General features: G+C 42.5%; 1 protein-coding gene across 2 annotated transcripts in view; it reads right to left on the reverse strand.

Annotated features, from left to right (window-relative positions):
- ATP9B (ATPase phospholipid transporting 9B (putative)) overlaps positions 1-19,459 on the reverse strand; it is a 249,056-nt gene that overhangs the window by 129,552 nt on the left and 100,045 nt on the right. For both annotated transcript variants that reach the window (XM_075270907.1, XM_075270906.1), the window contains exons 10-11: positions 17,040-17,115; positions 1,369-1,445 (exon numbers count right to left, since the gene is read on the reverse strand). In XM_075270907.1, coding sequence (XP_075127008.1) covers positions 1,369-1,445; positions 17,040-17,115 — 153 coding nt within the window. The remainder of the gene's footprint in view (positions 1-1,368; positions 1,446-17,039; positions 17,116-19,459) is intronic.

Raw genomic sequence — 19,459 nt, forward strand, 5'->3', positions numbered from 1 at the left:
TCCAAACGACAAAATGTCACATTAACTCCTCCTTCCGTGCTGAATATGCCTAAAATACTTATGCAAGGGTATGTTTAGGCTTCTTGTAAAACGTGAAACGTCTAAGCAGTGGCGCTTGCTCTTTTCTGCTGAAACAAGTGCTATCATATCAGCTTCTTAACCATTTCTTAGAAGTGACCATCAATATGACCATTGTATTTTCTTCATAATGCTACTGATATACAATGACGTAAATGTGTCATTACACCATGTTATAGTCAAGTCATTCATGTGTCCTCTTGGCATAAATTTCATTACTCACTGAAGTGCAAAAAAGGACAGCAAAATTGTTTAATCCAGAACAAAATGAGTCCTAGTTTAATGCGACCTTTTCCCTTGTAGAACCCTGGCTGATATAGAAGGAAACTCTGGGCCACAGTTATGATTGTGGTTACAACCAGACACGAACATAACAGTGGAGCATGTTTGGAGTAACTTGGTACATTTAACCTGGGCTAAACCTTTTTGACTTGCTATACGTGTGTGTGGATTCTCAGAATACAACACAATGTACCATAACTGTCATAAAATTGTGATGGAAAGTAAGCCAACTAAAAGGTGGTAAAAACAAGGACTACACGGTCTAGAGAGACCATAAGCTATCATCCACCAACAACCACTATGATAAACCTGGCATATTTTTAGAATTTCTATTTTCAATCTGTCTATTAGTCATTTTTTTTATTTTTGAGAGGTTGATCAATTATGAATATGTACAAATGGATTAATCTGTCGCCACCATAATGTACGCCCTATGAGGTCAGTAGAATTCAGCCACAAGTATGTTGATCAGTTCAGTTTTATAGTATGTGTCTGTAAAGCACTCCCTCTGCCCAACTCCTGCCCTCCAGTTGCTGATTGACAGATTTCTTCCTGCTACTTTGCAGAAGGAGAAACCTGTCAATCAGTGGCAGAGGAGGGAGAGTATGCAGCTTATGAATATCAAGGATTCCTGGTTTACAATGTGATGCCAATCTAAGCCCTGGAAATACTAAAGTGTATATTTTATACTTTACAGGCAAATATAACAAACACTGTGCTAAAATGAGCATGCCTACTTTATGCTGTCCTCTGTGAAGGTAGCAGAAACATAGCAACTGACCTGACTATCTGGAAACTGGTCACTAAGTGCATGTAAAACAGAGAATATCAGTGTGTATTGTAATAATGACATTCTCTAATTACTTGGAGGGAGGGATTTTAAGAACAGTAATTTACTGTAAGAAAATAATTCATATCCAGTGTCTCTTCTCGAATCTTAAAAAATGAAAAAAACCAACGTAATATATATAATTTATTTAAGATGCATAACCATACACACAATTTTACCTTGTTTTTTGGATTTGATGTATTCATTACACTTCTTGTCTCCTTCCCAGTATATATGACAACACCTATTACAGTGCCTACAAAATATAATAGAGAATTTTTTTAACAAACAAAGAAAAATATGTTTCTATGTCATTAATGAGTGTATATTTTGCTTGAGCAGAAAAAAAAATCAGAATTTTTCATCAACATCCTTGGTATAACAAACAACATGACATATATCTCCCAAATATCTTTCCCAATGGAACAAATTTACTGGTTTACCCTAGTACAGCTAAGGGCAGTCAGTCATAGTCATTGAGTTGGGACCAATTTTGGGTGGAGTCGGAAATAATGATTCATTATTTTGAATTATATTATAAAGACTAGAAGAATACCCGGCGGCTTCGCTCATGGAAAATATGTTAGATTATTGGTTATGCTAAAATAAAATTTCCAATGTCTCACTGAAATTGACATTTTTATAGCTACAGTAAATCTTTTTTTTCCACTTTTATTATTATTATTATTTTATTATTATTTTACTAATTTGTCGTAACATTGATGTGAACAACTTTTTTTTTCATTTCAACATTTTTATTGATTTTACATATTCAATGCATATCATGTAGTATAAACTATTTTTTTTAAATATTTTTAATAAAAAATTAAAATGTATGCACCTTACACAAACATATAAAACATTTACACCAGGGATGTAACTACTGGGGTAGCAGTGGTAGCAGCTTCCACAGGGCCGGGGACATTAGAGGGCCCGGCGACAGCCACTACCGCTGCGTTTTTAAAAAATTTTTTTTATTAATAGGCCGTTACTGGCTTGAGTTACTCCAGACAGTAACAGGCCCTATTTACTTAGCGATCCTGGCAGCGGCTGGGATCGGTAAGTGACCCCGCGGGCCCCACAAACAGTATTATTATACTCGAGGGTCTGAAAAGCCTTCTGAGTATAGTGATCGGAGGCCCAGGAGAGGTAAGAGAACATAAAAAAACTGTATTACTTACCTCTCCAGGCAGGCTTCGGGCCTGCTTGCGTGACATCCCTGACTTCACATGACCGGGGCCTGCGTCCTTTGCATTGTGATGCAGCCTCCCCCCCCTCGGTCACATGCCATCAGCGGGAAGTACAGCGAAGCCAGGGATAGGTAAGTAACAGTGATTTTTTATGTTTGTATCCCTCCTGGGTCTCCGATTATTATACTCTGGGGTCTCAAAAGCCACCAGAGTATAACAAATTGTTCATGGGTGTCCACAATGGGGCATAATGCTGGGTGAAGGGGCCACAATGGGGCATAATCCTGGGTGAAGGGGCCACAATGGGGCATAATGCTGGGTGAAGGGGCCACTGAGGTATAATAGTGCGCGCAGGAATGCAGGGGGGCAGGTCGGTCGGGGTCTTCACCATCGGGTGTGTGTGTGTGGGGGGCATGTCAAAAGTTCACCACGGGGCTCCGCCATTCCTAGTTATGCCACTGATTTACACCCAATTAACAACATAATGCAGCCCTTCCCCCTCCCTACAGTGTAATTTAAAAGTAGTTCATGGACAAAAGAGTAAAATTGGTTTCCAGTTACACAACTATCTATTGTAGTGCTTCAGTGATGAAAGATCCCTGTATAGTCAGCAATAATGACAATCTTACTATCAGGCAGTTTTCGCCTGACCAATATTGCTGCTTAGTAAGGCTGCTTGCACACTACAGTAACACTACAGTCTCCGGGCAGTGGATTCTACATCTCCATAGACTTCTATGGAGCCTGCAAAATTTATAGCTTTGTGCACAAACAAGTCTATGGAACCGCCAAATCCATGGCCTGGAGGCCTGTGAAAAATACTATAGTGTGCAAGCAGCCACTAAGGATACCAGACGTGTTTTGTCAGTGCATGCGTGCCTGTACATGTGTATGATCCATTTGTATGTATGCGTGTGTGCATGCACGTGTGTATGGTCTGTGTATATGTATGCGTGTGTGCGTGCAATCCATGTGTATGTATGTGTGTGTTCATGCACGTGTGTGGTCCGTGTATATGTATGCGTGTGTGTGCGCGCATGTGATCCATTTGTTTCTGCATGCGGAGAGCAAGTGTCCATGCGTGCGGTAGTTGTGTGTGAGTATGTATGTGCTCTGTTCGTCTGTGCACGTAGTGTATATCCATCTGAGTGTGTTAGCATGTGTTTGTGGTCCGTGCGTGTTTGTGTGTGTCTAGAGTGGTCTGGTGTTTGTGTGGTTTATTGTGGCATTTGTGTGGTGTTGTGCTTGTGGGTTGATGTATGTGTGTGATATTTATATGGTGTTTGTTTGTTGTGTGTGGTGCTGCGGCCCCTTTAGCAGCGACTCTTTGGCGCGGTCGCTATAATCCGTCCCTGTCAGTTACAACTGTTGTTTTCCCCTCAGCGCTTTCACATTTACCCTTTATATGCATAGGGTCTAAATTTAGGGGCCCTAATCTCATGACGGGGGAACGCTATGAAGATGTAACGTGCTCAGTATTCTGCTCCTGTGGGTGGAGAGGGGGCGTGCCAAATTTTACCCAAATCGGGCGAGAACTGTGGATTTGTATAGATCTGTGGATCTGTAGAGCAGACTACTACATGATTTGAGTTTTATATATATATAGATAAAATTATAGAGGTGCCACTGCTAGGACACCCACCCTCCCTGTAGTCAGCTGTTATCACTGGAGGGAGCAGCGAGCCAGTGACCCAATAGGTAAAATGGCGACATCAATGGACCAGCTAGGTCCTTTAGAGCAGTTTCACAACTAGTATGTGTACCAGAATGCATACCATGTCTCTAGAGGATACTTGCATTGTTCTTCGTATGGGCACAGCACAGTTTGCACAGCTTTGGAGTCTACTGTGTAAATAATGAATGGACCACAGAGGGTTCTTGGCTTAGGAATGTTAATAGACACTTCTCCCGAGGTAAAACTGGTGCTGGTGGTGCATCATAACTAAACTGATTTTAGTTATGCCTAATAACCATAACCGCACAGAAGACCATTGTACAGAGTGTCCCACTCAGGAGTACAACTTTAAAAACGTGAATTACTCTGTAAGGCATGCATGTACCATCATGCAACAAGGTTCGAAATATTCTCTAATGAAGAACTGATTCTGTGTCATAAAGAGGCGGGCACTATAACTGGCGTTGCTATGGCGGCCCAGAGTGGCGAAAGCAAGCATGCAGTATACTGTACCACAAAGAGTGTTCATTGTGAAGACCTACTGGGTCACCGGGTCAGGAAAACAGTGCAAGAGGGAATATTTGAAGAAATTTGGAAGGAAAAACCCACCTACCTTCAAAACCATCACAAAATTGGTCAAAACGTTGGAGGCGACAGGAAGCTTGATTGATCAGCATTCTGGAGGATGGCCTCGGATGTCGGCTGACACAGTGCAAGATGTTATGGACTGTTTGAAAAATTCCCTATGTATGCAATAGTCCCCACCGCTTTATGACACAGAATCAATTCTTCATTAAATAAGGAATATTATGAACCTTGTTGCATGATGATACATGCACGCCTCGCAGAGTAATTTGCATTTTTAAAGATGTACTCCCGAGTGGGACACCCTGTATTTCACATGTTGCCACTTTGCGTACAGCACAATTCAGTAACAGTAAACTTGTGCTTGTAATCCTACTGCTAATACTGACCTACCACTTAAAATAGCCATATCACTATAAAGAGATCAAGCGTGCAAATATCTGTAGACATCCCTGCATTTACATTAGAACCTGTTGTTACATTTGTATAGTACTAAAATAGATTACAATATATTACATTATATTATATTAGTGTTCTTTATGAGACTGAATATGTTGAAGCTTCACTACAGAGCACTTTATACTATATTTCATTATGGTAACATTGGTTAGACAGCTTGTACATGGAGGATGAGGATCAATGTATCTGGTAAAATATGAAGTTTAGCTTTTCTTACAAATCTGACCATAAGTATTTAGACTGGAATGTGTGGATGCTGCCCTTCAGACGGAACTAAAGTCAAAATATGTCATATGTTAATAAAATTAATGTAAATGTTATGATAGTTTTCAGAATGCAATCTATAACCAATGGGATATCCCTATGATGATGTAACATTTTTACGTTTTTTTTTACTCCTTTTCCTGGATATACTGGTTGTGTCTTTAAAATTCTATATCTGCTTAAAAGGGTTATATGGGGAAGACCGTACATTTTTTCATATGAATGAGGGTCATTTAGCTCTCTGAATACTGGATTTGCAGAGAACAGCGGCAAGCCAGAAGTCTCTGCCCACCTGGCTGACAAGTTGACTCTATGTCACATGACCAACCCTGCTCTCCCCTATATAGAAGCAACTCGAGTAAAGTAGAGTCGGTGACATCACAGAGACCTGGAGTGATAGTAGAGAGGGTGGCGAGCAGAGACTTGTGACACCCAACTGCACTCGGCTACTAAGAATGTTAATCCAGTGTAGTGGATGCACTGCGAAAAATTAGCTAAATCGCCAATAATGTATTCCCCTACATCCTTCCTCCTTCAGTCATCATCTTTCTTCTGCAAGGAGGAGAGCAGAACATATGATGATATTAATAATCTTTCCAACCTTCCCATTATGCTTCTGACTTTTACTACGTTCTCCTTGCTTCAGTCTGCAGTTTACATGAACTATAGGCAGTACGGGCCACAATATGGAAGCTAAAACACTGCGGCATTATTACCGTCTAAAGAAGGTCTTAACGTCAATAAAGTACATATCTTTCTATAGCAGCTTTAGTCATTTGTAATTCTAATTATCACCAAAGTGAAAGAGGAATCCCTCCCCCCCCCCCAACAAGAAAATATACACTCCATCTTAATCGCGGTATTCATGAGAAGGGTATGGTCAGAGCAAATCTAAAATATCAGCATTTGGAAGTTAAAGAACAATCTTACATTTTGATTTTTCTTTCATTTCAAAAAATCAATGAATTTCTTTCAACAATATGCAGATTTGCCATACTGATGTTTCATTGCTCTTGTGGCACCAGTATTAATTTCAGTCTTCTTGAATAAAAATTGATATAATGAAAGATTGGTCTAACAGTTCTACAATAGAGCCCCGGCCACTTGCCATCTCCTATAGATAAGTGTCTTCCCCATTGCTTCTGTACAATGAAGCGACTGATCAATACTTCCATCTTAATTTCCCAATGCATTATGTCTGCCTCTTTCAGGAGATAAATGTGCTATTAATATTAGATGAACATGATGGCAAAGCAGGGCCACTGACAAACTTACATGTATTCTAAATATCCCAAGCCGCCAGGATTAGCAAAATAATTAACAATAATTAATCATTTCTTGCACAGCTGTCGGAGATGGAGGGAGAAATTGCAATCAACAAGCAACTTATTATCACTACCAAATTAATGGATAGAGAGCTCATAACATAGGCCGAGATATTCTAAGTGCAAACATGACATGCTCTACGACCTTGTATTACAATGCAAGCATGATTTATGTGCTAGATAGCTAGCTTGTATCAATACAATGGATTCCAGAATATTTCCACGAGTGACTGCAAAGGCCTAAGCTTGACCAGAAAATGACTGGTTAAAAGGGCAAATCACAACCATATTTTATAGATATCCCCCTCTCCTTTTTATTGTACCTAATTTCTACTATGATCAGTTAGTATATTATGAAAAACTTCAGTACTCCACGATGACATAATGGGGACTTTCACTAGTATATTTTTACAATGGGTTATAATTCCAGATAAAGACATGACAAACACAACCATGGGGCAGATTTCCCAACACTACCATTTAAATCAGCAAACACCGGACAGTTTTTTAAAAGGTGTCACGTTTACCACATTGGTTGATGAAGGGTAAATTTGGCGCATCTCTAGACTGTCTAGTATGACTTTATACCACCTATGTCCTTCTTGTACACGGGGGTCGAAACATTTTATTTTTCCAACCTAAATATATAACCCCACATGTTGTCTATATTAAACTTCATTTGCCCTCACCTATGCTTCCAGGTCTCTAATTCCCTTTAATATTCCATCATCCTACTCAGTTTCTGTTATCTGTAAATATGGAAACTACTCTGTAAACCTTCTAACAGGTCATTAAAGGGATTCTATCATTAGTATCAGTGGTTCTGAGATAAAGACATGCCTGGATAGCCTTTAAAAAGGCTATTCTACTACTACCTTCTTTTTTTTCAAGTCTCTCCGCCATTCCATTGTAATCCTGGTTAATTACTTTATATAAATGAGCTCACAGAGCACCCTGTTTCACTTTATATGTTTCAGAGGGAGGGTGAATTATCTATCTATAAAGCTTTCTGGCAATTCTTGATGGTCGTCTGCAGTACTATTTTGTGAAGACTCCTTAGGAGCAGCAGGACAACAGGTCACTCTCTAGCTAGTGCCACCATATTACAACAGGATGGTTGGTTCAAACTATATAAACTGCATTGTGCTAATAGATGCACATTCAATAATAGTTAATAATTTGAGATGAGCGAGTACTGTTCCGAACTGTTATGTCAGTCCAGGTAGCTGCAACGGGGCTAAGGGATAGCAGTAGGGAATCTCGCCCTGCACTACTCCCACTAGCTATCCCGGTCCCTGCCTCACGGGTGTGGGTCGGCTGTACTCAGGCTAAGCCTGACCCCGACAGTTCCTCTCTCACTGATTCCGTAGGCCTAGAGGGAAGTGGGAGAAGGAATGCCCTATAAGACCTCTAGGGACTGGAGACTAAAGGGGGTCACCCCTAACGAACAAGTGAAGCTGCTACTGACAGGGACTGACAAGGGTGTGCGCTGACTAACAACACAAGCAGCACACAGGAAAAAATGTGGGAAAGGATTCCCCCAAACCAATATGGGAAGGAACCATACACTAGGAAACCAACACAGGGAAACTGAGTAGAAATCAAAGGATAAGGCAATTCACTCACACAGTCAATTATACACAGAGGTAGGATTGGTGAACACAGAAGGGAAAACACACAAACCAACTCGTTCACCCAAACCTCCCAAAAATCAACCACGGAACTTCCTCTATCCCAGAACACCACCTACTCCTCCTGCTAAGGCCTAGCTCTGTAAAAGCGACACTCAGCACAGAACCATGGGAGGCATGGGTTTAAATACAGAGTAGAGACCACTCCTCCCAGGTGCAAACGGGAGGACAGACTAATCAACCAGGAGATAAAGCTGCCTACCAGCAGTGCGCACGTGCAAGTCAGAAGGTGTGCACCAATACTCACGACAGGACAACCCCGCAGCGCCAGGATGCCACCCCAGACACTGCGCAGCCAAAAACTCCCCAGGTAAGAAAAATAGAAATTAAAGAACCTAAATACTCCTAACAGGATCCTCCCCTCAAGGAGAAGACTCCGGATTCTCTAGGAGCATCCTTCTTCGGGAACTCCTTGTGGAATTTCTCCACGAGTCTGGGAGCTGACACATCCGACTCCAGGACCCAAGAATTATCCTCAGGACCGTATCCCTTCCATGCCACCAGATACCATAGCTTCCCCCGAACATATTTGCTATCCAGAACTCGGGATATCTCATACTCCCCGGACTCAGAAACTGGTGGAACCTTAACTGGAGACGTTCCCTTCTTGGCCTTCTTTAACAAGGAGACATGGAAGACCCGGTTTATCTTCCACCTTTTAGGTAGTTGCAGCTGCGCCGCCACTTCATTTACCATCTTGATGATCTTAAAAGGACCCACAAATCTGGGACCCAGCTTCTTGCTAGGAACCTTCAACCTGATATTCTTGGTGGACAACCAAACCATCTCACCAGGGAAGAACTGCAACTCTCCTCTCTTCCGATCCGCCTGGACCTTAGCCTGGTGCGACGCCCGCACCAGATTCTCTCGGATACGGGACCATACCCCTTGCAGCTTTTTAGAAAATAGCTCCTCCTCCGGAACTGGGGAAGAAATGGAAGAAAATACTCCGAAAACAGGATGTCTACCACCGGAGCAAAAAAAAGGTGTGGTACCTGTGGCATTGGAATCATGGTTGTTTAGGGAAAATTCTGCCAGGGGGAGAAAGGCAGCCCAATTATTCTGGTTCTCTCGAACAAAACACCTCAAAAACTGTTCCACATCCTGATTCTTCCTCTCTGTTTGTCCGTTAGACTCAGGGTGAAACCCGGAGGAAAACGACAGTGTAACTCCCAACCTGCTGCAAAAAGCCCGCCAGAATTTAGCCACAAATTGCGGTCCCCTGTCCGAAACGATCTCCTCAGGAAGACCATGCAACCTTACAATCTCTTTAATAAACGCCTCAGATAGTGTCTTGGCACATGGCAGCCTGGAAAACGGGATCAAATGGCACATTTTCGTGAAGCGGTCAACGACTACCCAAATGACCGTGAAACCCTTAGACACCGGAAGGCCCGTGATGAAATCCATAGACAGATGAGTCCAAGGTGCCTTAGGAGGTTCCAATGGATGTAGAAGACCGTGGGGACGGGTATGCGACGCCTTGGCTCTTGCACAGACCGAACAATTTTGAACAAACTGCAAGACCTCCTTACTCCACCCTGGCCACCAAAAATTCCTAGACACCAATCTCATGGTCTCTGAAACCCCCGGGTGACCAGCAAGAACCGACTCATGACACTCCCTCAGGAGACTTTGTCGGAGAGTAGTTGGGACAAAAAGCTTGTTTCTAGGTATCTTGGAAGGTGCAGCGTGTTGCGCTTCGATCAAGGCCTTCTCCAATTTCGCGCCCAATACTGCTACCACCACTCCATCCCCAAGAATAGTGGCAGGCGCCTCTCGTTCCTCCTCAGTCGACATATACCGGGATAAAGCATCAGCCTTAACATTCTTTGAACCCGGCACATAAGTCACGTTAAAATGGAACCGCGCAAAAAATAGAGCCCATCTGGCCTGCCGTGCATTTAATCTCTTCGCCGACCCAAGATAAATCAAATTCTTGTGGTCAGTAAATACCTGGACTGGCCTTCTGGCCCCCTCCAGGAAATGACGCCAATGTTTGAACGCTAGTTTTATTGCTAGTAGTTCCCTATCTCCGATGTCATAATTCCGTTCAGAGGCAGAGAATTTCTTAGAAAAGAAGGCACAGGGATGCGTACCCTCCTCGAACTCCTGAGAAAGTACTGCTCCCACCCCCACCGAGGAGGCATCCACCTCCACTCGGAAGGCCAACCTCTCATCCGGCTGTCTCAAAATGGGAGCGGACGAGAATCGCTTCTTCAGTTCTTCAAACGCAGCTAGCGCCTCTGGCGACCACTTAGCACAGTCAGCCCCCTTCTTAGTCAAGTCCGAGATAGGTTTCACAACCTCAGAAAATCCCTTGATAAACTGGCGATAATAGTTGGAGAACCCCAAGAACCGTTGGACCGCCTTTAGGTTCTCGGGTCGCGGCCACTCCAAGACTGCCCTGACCTTCTCAGGGTCCATCTCGAACCCCTTGTCCGATAGGATATAGCCAAGGAAACATAATTTATTGACCGCGAACACACATTTCTCCAGCTTAGCACTTAATTGGTTAACCCTCAGGAGATCTAAAACCTCTCTCACTCTCTCCCAATGAGTCTCCAAATCCGGGGTGTAAATGAGTATATCGTCCAGATAGACCACAACCCCCCTCCCTATGACGGCACTTAGTACATCATTAATAAAATTCTGAAAAAACGCAGGCGCATTGGTTAGACCAAAAGGCATCACAAGATTCTCAAAGTGTCCTAGGGGTGTGTTAAACGCTGTTTTCCACTCATCCCCCTTCTTGATTCTCAGCAAGTTATACGCCCCACGTAAATCTATTTTACTAAACCAGCGGGCTCCCGTAATCTGGCTGAATAGATCCGAGATCAACGGAATGGGATAGGGATTCCGCACCGTGATTTTGTTAATCTCCCTAAAATCCAAACAAGGGCGCAACCCTCCATCTTTCTTCTTTACAAAGAAAAACCCCACTGCTACTGGGGACTTAGATGGGCGAATATGCCCCACCTCTAGACTCCCCTCAATATACTCTTTGAGCGCCTCCCTCTCCGGAATAGTGAGATTGTACAACCTTGTCTTGGGTAACACTGCATTAGGTATAAATTTAATCGAGCAATCATAGGAGCGATGTGGTGGTAATGTCTTGGCTGCCCTTTCCTCAAAGACCTCCCTGAACTCACATATTTCTTGAGGCAAATTGTCTATAGACAAAGACATAATGGATATGGGCAGACATCGACCATTACACCCCTGCCCCCAAGAAACTACTGACTCGGTCTCCCAGTTGATAATAGGGTTATGCTGCTTCAGCCAGGGCCACCCCAAAACTACTTGTGCTGGTAACTTAGACAACAAGAACAAGTCAATCTCTTCCCTGTGGCCACCCACAATAAACTCCAAACCCTCCACCTGTTTGGAGATGACAGCTTGCTGTAGAGGGGTCTTATCAATAGCCCACACCGGTATCTGAGACTCCAAGACCAAAGGACTCACCCTTAATTGCTCACAAAACTCTGAGTCAATAAGGTTGACTGCCGAACCACAATCAACCAAAATCTGGCACTTCTGCCCATTTACCCATCCTTCAAGGGTCAACCCGGCAGTCTGAGTACAGGAAATATGCACACCTCCCTCCTTAGTAGGTTTTCTCCCTTTACCCTCAATAGACCTGGGGTTATTACTCTCCTTGGCGAACCATTCTCTGGAGGGGCATACCCTTGCTACATGTCCCATCCCTCCACACACAAAACAGCGTACTGTGCGGGACCCTTCACTCTTGGGTCTTGCACTTCGCACAGTGGCCCCAATCTGCATGGGTTGGTCCCCTGGGTCCTCTCTAAAAACAGAGAATTGAGGAGGGCTAAGCCCCCCAGGACTCTTGTCTCTACGCTCCCGGAGGCGCCGTCCAACTCTAATTGCCAGCTGCATGGCCTCATCTAGATCTCCCAGAACAGGGTGAGAAACTAGATGGTCTTTAACCTGGTCCGAGAGCCCTGTCTCAAACTGACTAAGTAGAGCGGGGTCATTCCAATGTACTTCTGCTGCCCACCTACGAAACTCTGTGCAATATTTCTCTATAGCGTGATCCCCTTGCACCACACGTCGTAGGTTATACTCAGCCGTGCGTACCCTGTCTGGGTCGTCATACAGTAACCCCATTGTGGAGAAAAACGCCTCTACAGTTAGTAAGCAAGCTGAGTCGGCTGGTAACGAATGTGCCCAGATGAGGGGATCATCTCTCAATAAAGTAATAATAATCCCAACTCTCTGTACCTCAGAACCGGAGGAAAACGGCCGTAGCCGGAAATACAAAAGACAGTCCTTTTGAAATCGGAAAAAATCTGACCTCTTACCTCGGAAGGGTTCAGGTAAGCTGACTTTTGGCTCCAGAGGCCGACCCACAGGGGCGCTACTCACCTGCCTCTGTATGCCCTCCACCTGAGAGGCTGTGTGTTGAGCCAACTGCTGTACTTGAGATACGCCAGAAGCTTGGATGGCATCCATTCGTAGCTTGATCCCCTCCATCTCAGTGGAAATCTGCTGCACCGCCTGGTACAACTGTTTCAGGTCCGTCATAATGCAAACGAACCTTTTTTTTTTTTTTTTTTTTTTTTACCGGCTGAGTGTACTGTTATGTCAGTCCAGGTAGCTGCAACGGGGCTAAGGGATAGCAGTAGGGAATCTCGCCCTGCACTACTCCCACTAGCTATCCCGGTCCCTGCCTCATGCTCCATAGAAATGAATGGATGCACCTGGTACTTCCGCTTTGACGTCGGCCGGCCGCTTAACCCCCCGCGTGCCAGCTACGTCCATTCATTTCTATGCGTGCGTGCTGTTCGGATCGGCTGATCCGAACAGTACTAGCTCATCTCTATTAATAATAAATCCTCAGATTTAGGACTGAAAAGCAAGCTGAAAGCGAATAGTAAAATTATAACTATTTTAACCAAAAACTCTGTTAATTCTTCAAACTGCATATCCAGAATAGCAATGATAAATTCTTACATTAAGATTTGCCACTAACACTTTGTAAAAAGTCATAAGGGTCAAGGTCGGGCCATTGAGAAGTGCTATGGGAATTATGTGGGGAATACCTCAGAAATGTTCAGCTCTGATTGCTGCTGTCCTGACAATTTTAGAGGCGAAAGACCACAAATCGATAATGCGAAGGATCAGTAACAGTAGTTTAATGTAAGGGCATAAGGGATTCAATGCACAGAAGATAAGGTGCAATGAATCCAAGCCGTAAGGGTCCATTAGGATTTTATACTAGCTTCTGCAGTTTTAAAGCATTGTATTAAATATACCAAATCATCTTATTGTAAGACATGTAACTTGTAAGCACATAGGGGAACATTCGAAAACTCCACTGCAGAGGAAGGCAAGCTAATATACGGTACATGTACTGTATAAAGAAATTACATTACATTATACTGTATATACAGTACATACATAGCTCTATGAGTTCACCACAAAACTGATTCAAACCTACAATAGAAAAGTCAAAAAATAGGCGACTACTATATACAGTAGTTGTCTATAGTTTGATGATGGACTCCAGAAGAGATCATAAGGAATGAAATGTACTCTTTACTTGTCACGTTATATATTCTAGCTTCTGTTACTTATAAACTACATAATCTGTAAAGGGGTATCCTCATAAACAGGATATGCCATAAATACATTGGAATCCAAAAGTTTGGACATCCCTGGTCAAAATGACCGTTATTGTGAACAGTTAAAGAGGACCTTTCATCAGTTGGGGCTCATGTGGTTTTATATACACCGCCAGAAAGCCAATAGTGCCCTGAATTCAGAGCGGGGAGGAACACCCCCCCAGTACTCGTCTATGGATGAGTACTGTGAGGAGAGGGAGGAGACGTTCCTCCCCGCTTTCACAGTACAGCACTATAGACACTGCTGTAAGGAAGGGCATCCCTGACTGACTGTCAGGAACGCCCTTCTGACAATGAAGAGTTACGGTACCGGCACAGATAATTCTTCACCCGGGGCACAGATTATGAAAGCCGACAGTGCGCTCAATTCAGCGCAATGTCGGCTTTCTGACGATATATCTAGCAGTATATAAAACCACATGTGCTGCAACTGATGAAAGGTCCTGTTTAAGCAAGTTGAAGATAAAATGAACTTCAAAATGCATAAATTTAAAGATGACACAATCCAAATGTATTTTTTAGAAAAAAAAATATATTTTCATATTTTACATTTTCAAAATAATAAAAAATTTAAATGGCCGAAGCAAAAGTTTCGGCACCCTGCATGGTTAGTACCATAGTTAGTATTACAGCTTGAAAATGCTCTTTGTAGCCAGCCAAGAGTCTTTAAATTCTTGTTGAAGGAATTTTCATCAATCCTTCCTTGGAAAAGTTTTCAAGTTCTGGGTCATCTTGTATACACTGCTGTTTTGAGGTCTAGCCACAGATTTTCAATAATGTTCAGCTCAGGGGACTATAAGGGCCATGGTAAAACCTTCAGCTTGCGCCTTTTTAGGTAGTCTATGGTGGATTTTGTGTGTTTAGGATTGTCATCCATTTTTAGAAGCCATCCTCATCCTCCTCCTCTTTTCAATTAGCAGCTTGTTTACAGATGGTGTTATGCTTGCTTCAAGAATTTGCTGACATTTCATTGAATCCATTCTTCCGTCTACACGTGAAATATTCCCCGTGCCATTGGCTGCAACTCAACCCAAAAGCATGATTGATACTTAATGGTTAATGCTTAATGGTTGAAGAGATATTCTTTTTCTGAAATTCTGTGCCCTTTTTTCTCCAAACATACCTTTGATCATTGTGGCCAAAGAGTTCTATTATATCATCATCAGTCCACAGGACTTGTTTCCAAAATGCATCAAGCTTGTTTAGATGTTCTTTTTCAAACTACTGATGCTGTATTTTATGGTGAGGCTGCAGCACAGGTTTTCTTCTGATGACTCTTCCATGAAGGCCATATTTGTGCAGGTGTCTTTGAACAGTAGAACAATGTACCACAACTCCAGAGTCTGCTAAATCTTCCTGAAGGTCTTTTGCAGTCAAACAGGGGTTCTAATTTGCCACTCTGGCAATCCTACAAGCAGCGGTCTCTGACATTTTTCTCGGTCTTCTAGAACTTATTTTGGCCTCCACTGTTCCTGGTAACTGCCATTTCTTAATTACACTTTGAATTTAGGAAAGGGCTACTTGAAAATGCTTTGCTATCTCCTTATAGCCTTCTCCTGCTTTGTGGGCCTCCCCCATTGTCAGAGTGCTAGGCAGCTGCTTAGTAGAACTCATGGCTGCTGAATTTTGGCACAAGGTTAGAGGAGGCTGGGTATTTATAAAGCTGTAAAATTTGCATCACTTGGCCTTTCCTAACAATGATAGTGAACAAGCTATAACCCTAACTGGATAATTCAGGTCTGAGACCATGGTCAAAGTTATCTGAGCACACAAATCTACAAGAGTTTCCAAACTTTTGCAAGGTACTCCTTTCTATTTTTCACTCTAAAATTGTTCTCAAAAATAATAATATACTAATATTGCTTAAAAGTACAAACAAGTGTGTTTAATCTTTAATGTTATGCCTTTTAAAGACCGTATCATCTTCAACTTTCTTAAAGGTGTTGTCCAGGATAAATTAAGAATTAACCCCTAAAGTAAACCCGCTTCCCCTCCTAACTTCTAATTTATTTCAATTTAAAAAAAAATCTATAATTACCCATATCCCTGAAGCGATCATGTGACCGCTCTAGAGACACTTTTTGATAATTCGGAGACATTCCATTTCACTGCTTCTGAAATTAAACGTTACCATTACTCTTCCCCCTCCCCTATCCCCATTAATGCTTACCAAGCTTTCCTATGTCGAGGATGGCTCTTCCACTCTTCCTGACTGCTAATAGTGGTCGGAATAAGTTAGCTAGGGAGACTGGGGAGGGTGGGAGGGATTAGTAATGGGCAGGATCACTAGGCTAGTGAGACAAGGAGGAGGAGTGTAGGAATGAGAGAAGAGGGGCTGCTGAGAGTGAGGGAACTTGTGTAGAAGCTAACACCATGTAAACCAACGTAGAGGATGCCAGCAGCTGCAAGAGACACCCAGAAATCACTCTAAACACTGCTAAAGGTATATGGGTGTACTCATTAACCCATTACTAGCACTCCATTACTAGCACTAACAGACCTTTCTTAAAAAAGAAAAGATTTTCAGCCCGGAAAACCCCTTTAACTGTTCACAATAACAGTCATTTTGACCAGGGGTGTCCAAACTTTTGCATGCCACATTGCAACAGTATCTACACTGTATCAACACACTTAGTGCCATAAAGATGAACCGTTTTTAGCCTTAATCTGATAACTTGTGACATCCTCTACATCTGGAGGAGAGAAAGTTTCAACAGCAACATAGGAGGGGAATCTTTACAGTAATGAGATAAGATAAGATAATCCTTTAATAGTCCCACAATGGGGAAATTTCAGTGATACAGTTTCATAGATGGTACAGTAGTATATAACAAGAGAGAAAAACACATACAAGCTCATGGCAGATAGAGAAATCCTAGGAATCATAGCAACTAAAAAGAAAAAAAACACAGACACAATGCAGGATCATTTAGTTCTCTGTGTGAAGTGATGTTAATAATACTGCAAAAGCAAACAAACTGAACGCTGATTTAAAAAAATGCAATTTTCCTACCAGATGCAACCACTGTGCTTGCCCACAAGGTGTTTTCTATACCAAGACTTTCATGAATAGATGGGTCCGTATCTTCCTGCAAAGAAAAAAAAAAGGATTTCAAATGTGTATACTGCACACAAGAAATGCAAAGAATATATAAAATAGACTACAGTATTTTAAAATTGCAGTTTAGAAACAAATCTATAATATTGTCAAAGTGCGTCTTAAAATCGCATTGTTTCTGCACAAATAGACAAGGGTCCCTTAAGCTGCAATATAACTTTGTTCCAGGATAATCATTGCTAGTTAAAGCACCATAACTTATACCAGAAGTAAGTAACCAGTACAGATAAACAAATCCTTGCACTAAAAGTCAGAAAATAATGTTTGGAGGAGGAAAAACACTTTGTGATGAGAACATCTCATTCTAACACTGGTAAAGAGTATATAGGATATCTATTGTACTGTAGATAGCAGCTACTACTAAGCCATTCAGTGCATGCACTTCAGTAATACACAGGTCTTACCAGTAATATAGCCATGCCGAGAAGAGAAATCCTTGCAGGTTACAAACACTAGATCCTGAAGCCACCATAAAGTGAAGACTTTACACACTTCATGGCCAAAAGCATGTGGACACCTGACCATTACACCTATACGAGCTTATTGGACATCTCATTCTAAAACCAAGGGAGTTAATATATAATTTAGTACATATCTATGTGGATTTATGCCCATTCAGACAAAAGCACTCTATGGGATTAGGCACTGATGGTGAACAAGAAGGTGTGGTCCACAATTGGCATTGCAATTCATCCTACAAGTATTTGCTGATGTTGAGGTCAGGACTCTTAGCTGGCTACTAGAGCTCCTCCATACCAAATGTTTCAGACTGTGTGGAGAAATTTACTATGTGATTTGTAGGAGATTTCTAGTGGAGGAAAACTTGCAAATTTTGGCACTGGCCTGTAGTTAAAGAGTTTCTAAAACTGAAAAAAAAAATGAAGCAGGCCTTAGCAGGAGTGGCTGGGCCACCCAAGTCAACAGATTTAGTATAATTTACACTAGAAATTGGCGTGGCTTTCTGGGTAAATCTACAAAATCTCATAGCTGCAAGAGAGGGGTTATGCTAGATAAGAAACAAAGCTAATCTCTTCTTTTCAGGAAGTGACATCACGTCTGTTGGTCACTAGGTCAGGCTGCAGCTCAATCCTCTTTATTTTAAAGAGGAACTGGAGAAACCCCTGTGGAGGCCAGGGAAAGTGCAAATAAAATAAGAACAAAACAACAACATAACCTACATTGCCAAAAGACCTGCACCTCACATGACCATTAAGACCAATCAGTGTGGCCTCAGCAGTCGCTGAGAGGCACTGGAGACGTCTCTCACATATGTCACAGGACCCTTACCAGCAACCGCTACTGAGGCGCAGGTATCACCTGTCACATAAAGCGCAGGACTTTTAGCAACAAGGCACCAGCACAAGCCTGAATGGACACCACTGGCAGACAATGGAGCAGCTATGTTTTCCATAGCTGCTTCAATAGCTGAACTGCTATTACTCCTAGAGACTGTGCAGAAGAAATTTCATAAACCAACTTGTGGTATAGGCAGCATCCTATGGCACTGTCAGATTTATTAAGTCTTACGCTGGGTTCACACCAGCGTTCGGCACTCCGTATTAGGATTCTGTCTTCTACCGGCAGAAGACGGAAACCTGTCAAGCCGAGTCCGACCGTGAGCGCCGGGGAGTGTTTTGAGCTCTCTGTGGCGAAACCGTTTAAACCGGACACAGAGTACTGCATGTCCGACTCTATGTCCGGTTAAAAAAAAATGGTTTCGCCACGGAGAGCATAAAACACTCACCGGCGCTCGCGGCCAGACACTTTTCAAACCCATTCAAATGAATGGGATTGAAACATGCCGGCAGGTTTCCGTCTCCTGCTGTGTTTTGTGCGGGAAACAGAAACCTGCAGAACGGAGTCCCGGGTGCAGATGTGAACGAGCCCTTAGGCTCATTATGCTGCCATGTATAATGCACTGGTGTATAAGGGTACATTATCTGTACATGATAGGTTTTCATAGTTCATGCCATAAACAGGAGCAAATATCAGAGACAGCCTGGTATTAAGGCACAAACACCAAGGATCGAAGAACAAAAATATAATGGCAATACTCTAAACTCTACTACTAAACTATGCCATTGTATGCAAGTGAGAGGAACTATGAAGTAGGGACCAGCAAGGGATCTAGGAAAAGTGTGAGAACGGGAGCATCGGAGACAAGTAATGAGAATACTGCTTCTTTATTATTATTTACTCATTTGACCACTACTTTAAAGATTTTAACGAAGAAGACATATTGGATGAAATTTGCAAAGGGTTTTAAAAGTGGGTTAAAGTAAACTAGATGACATGTATTGTGACTATGGGAGAAC

The sequence above is a fragment of the Leptodactylus fuscus genome, chromosome 4, assembly GCF_031893055.1.
Source record: "Leptodactylus fuscus isolate aLepFus1 chromosome 4, aLepFus1.hap2, whole genome shotgun sequence".
NCBI lineage: Eukaryota > Metazoa > Chordata > Amphibia > Anura > Leptodactylidae > Leptodactylus > Leptodactylus fuscus.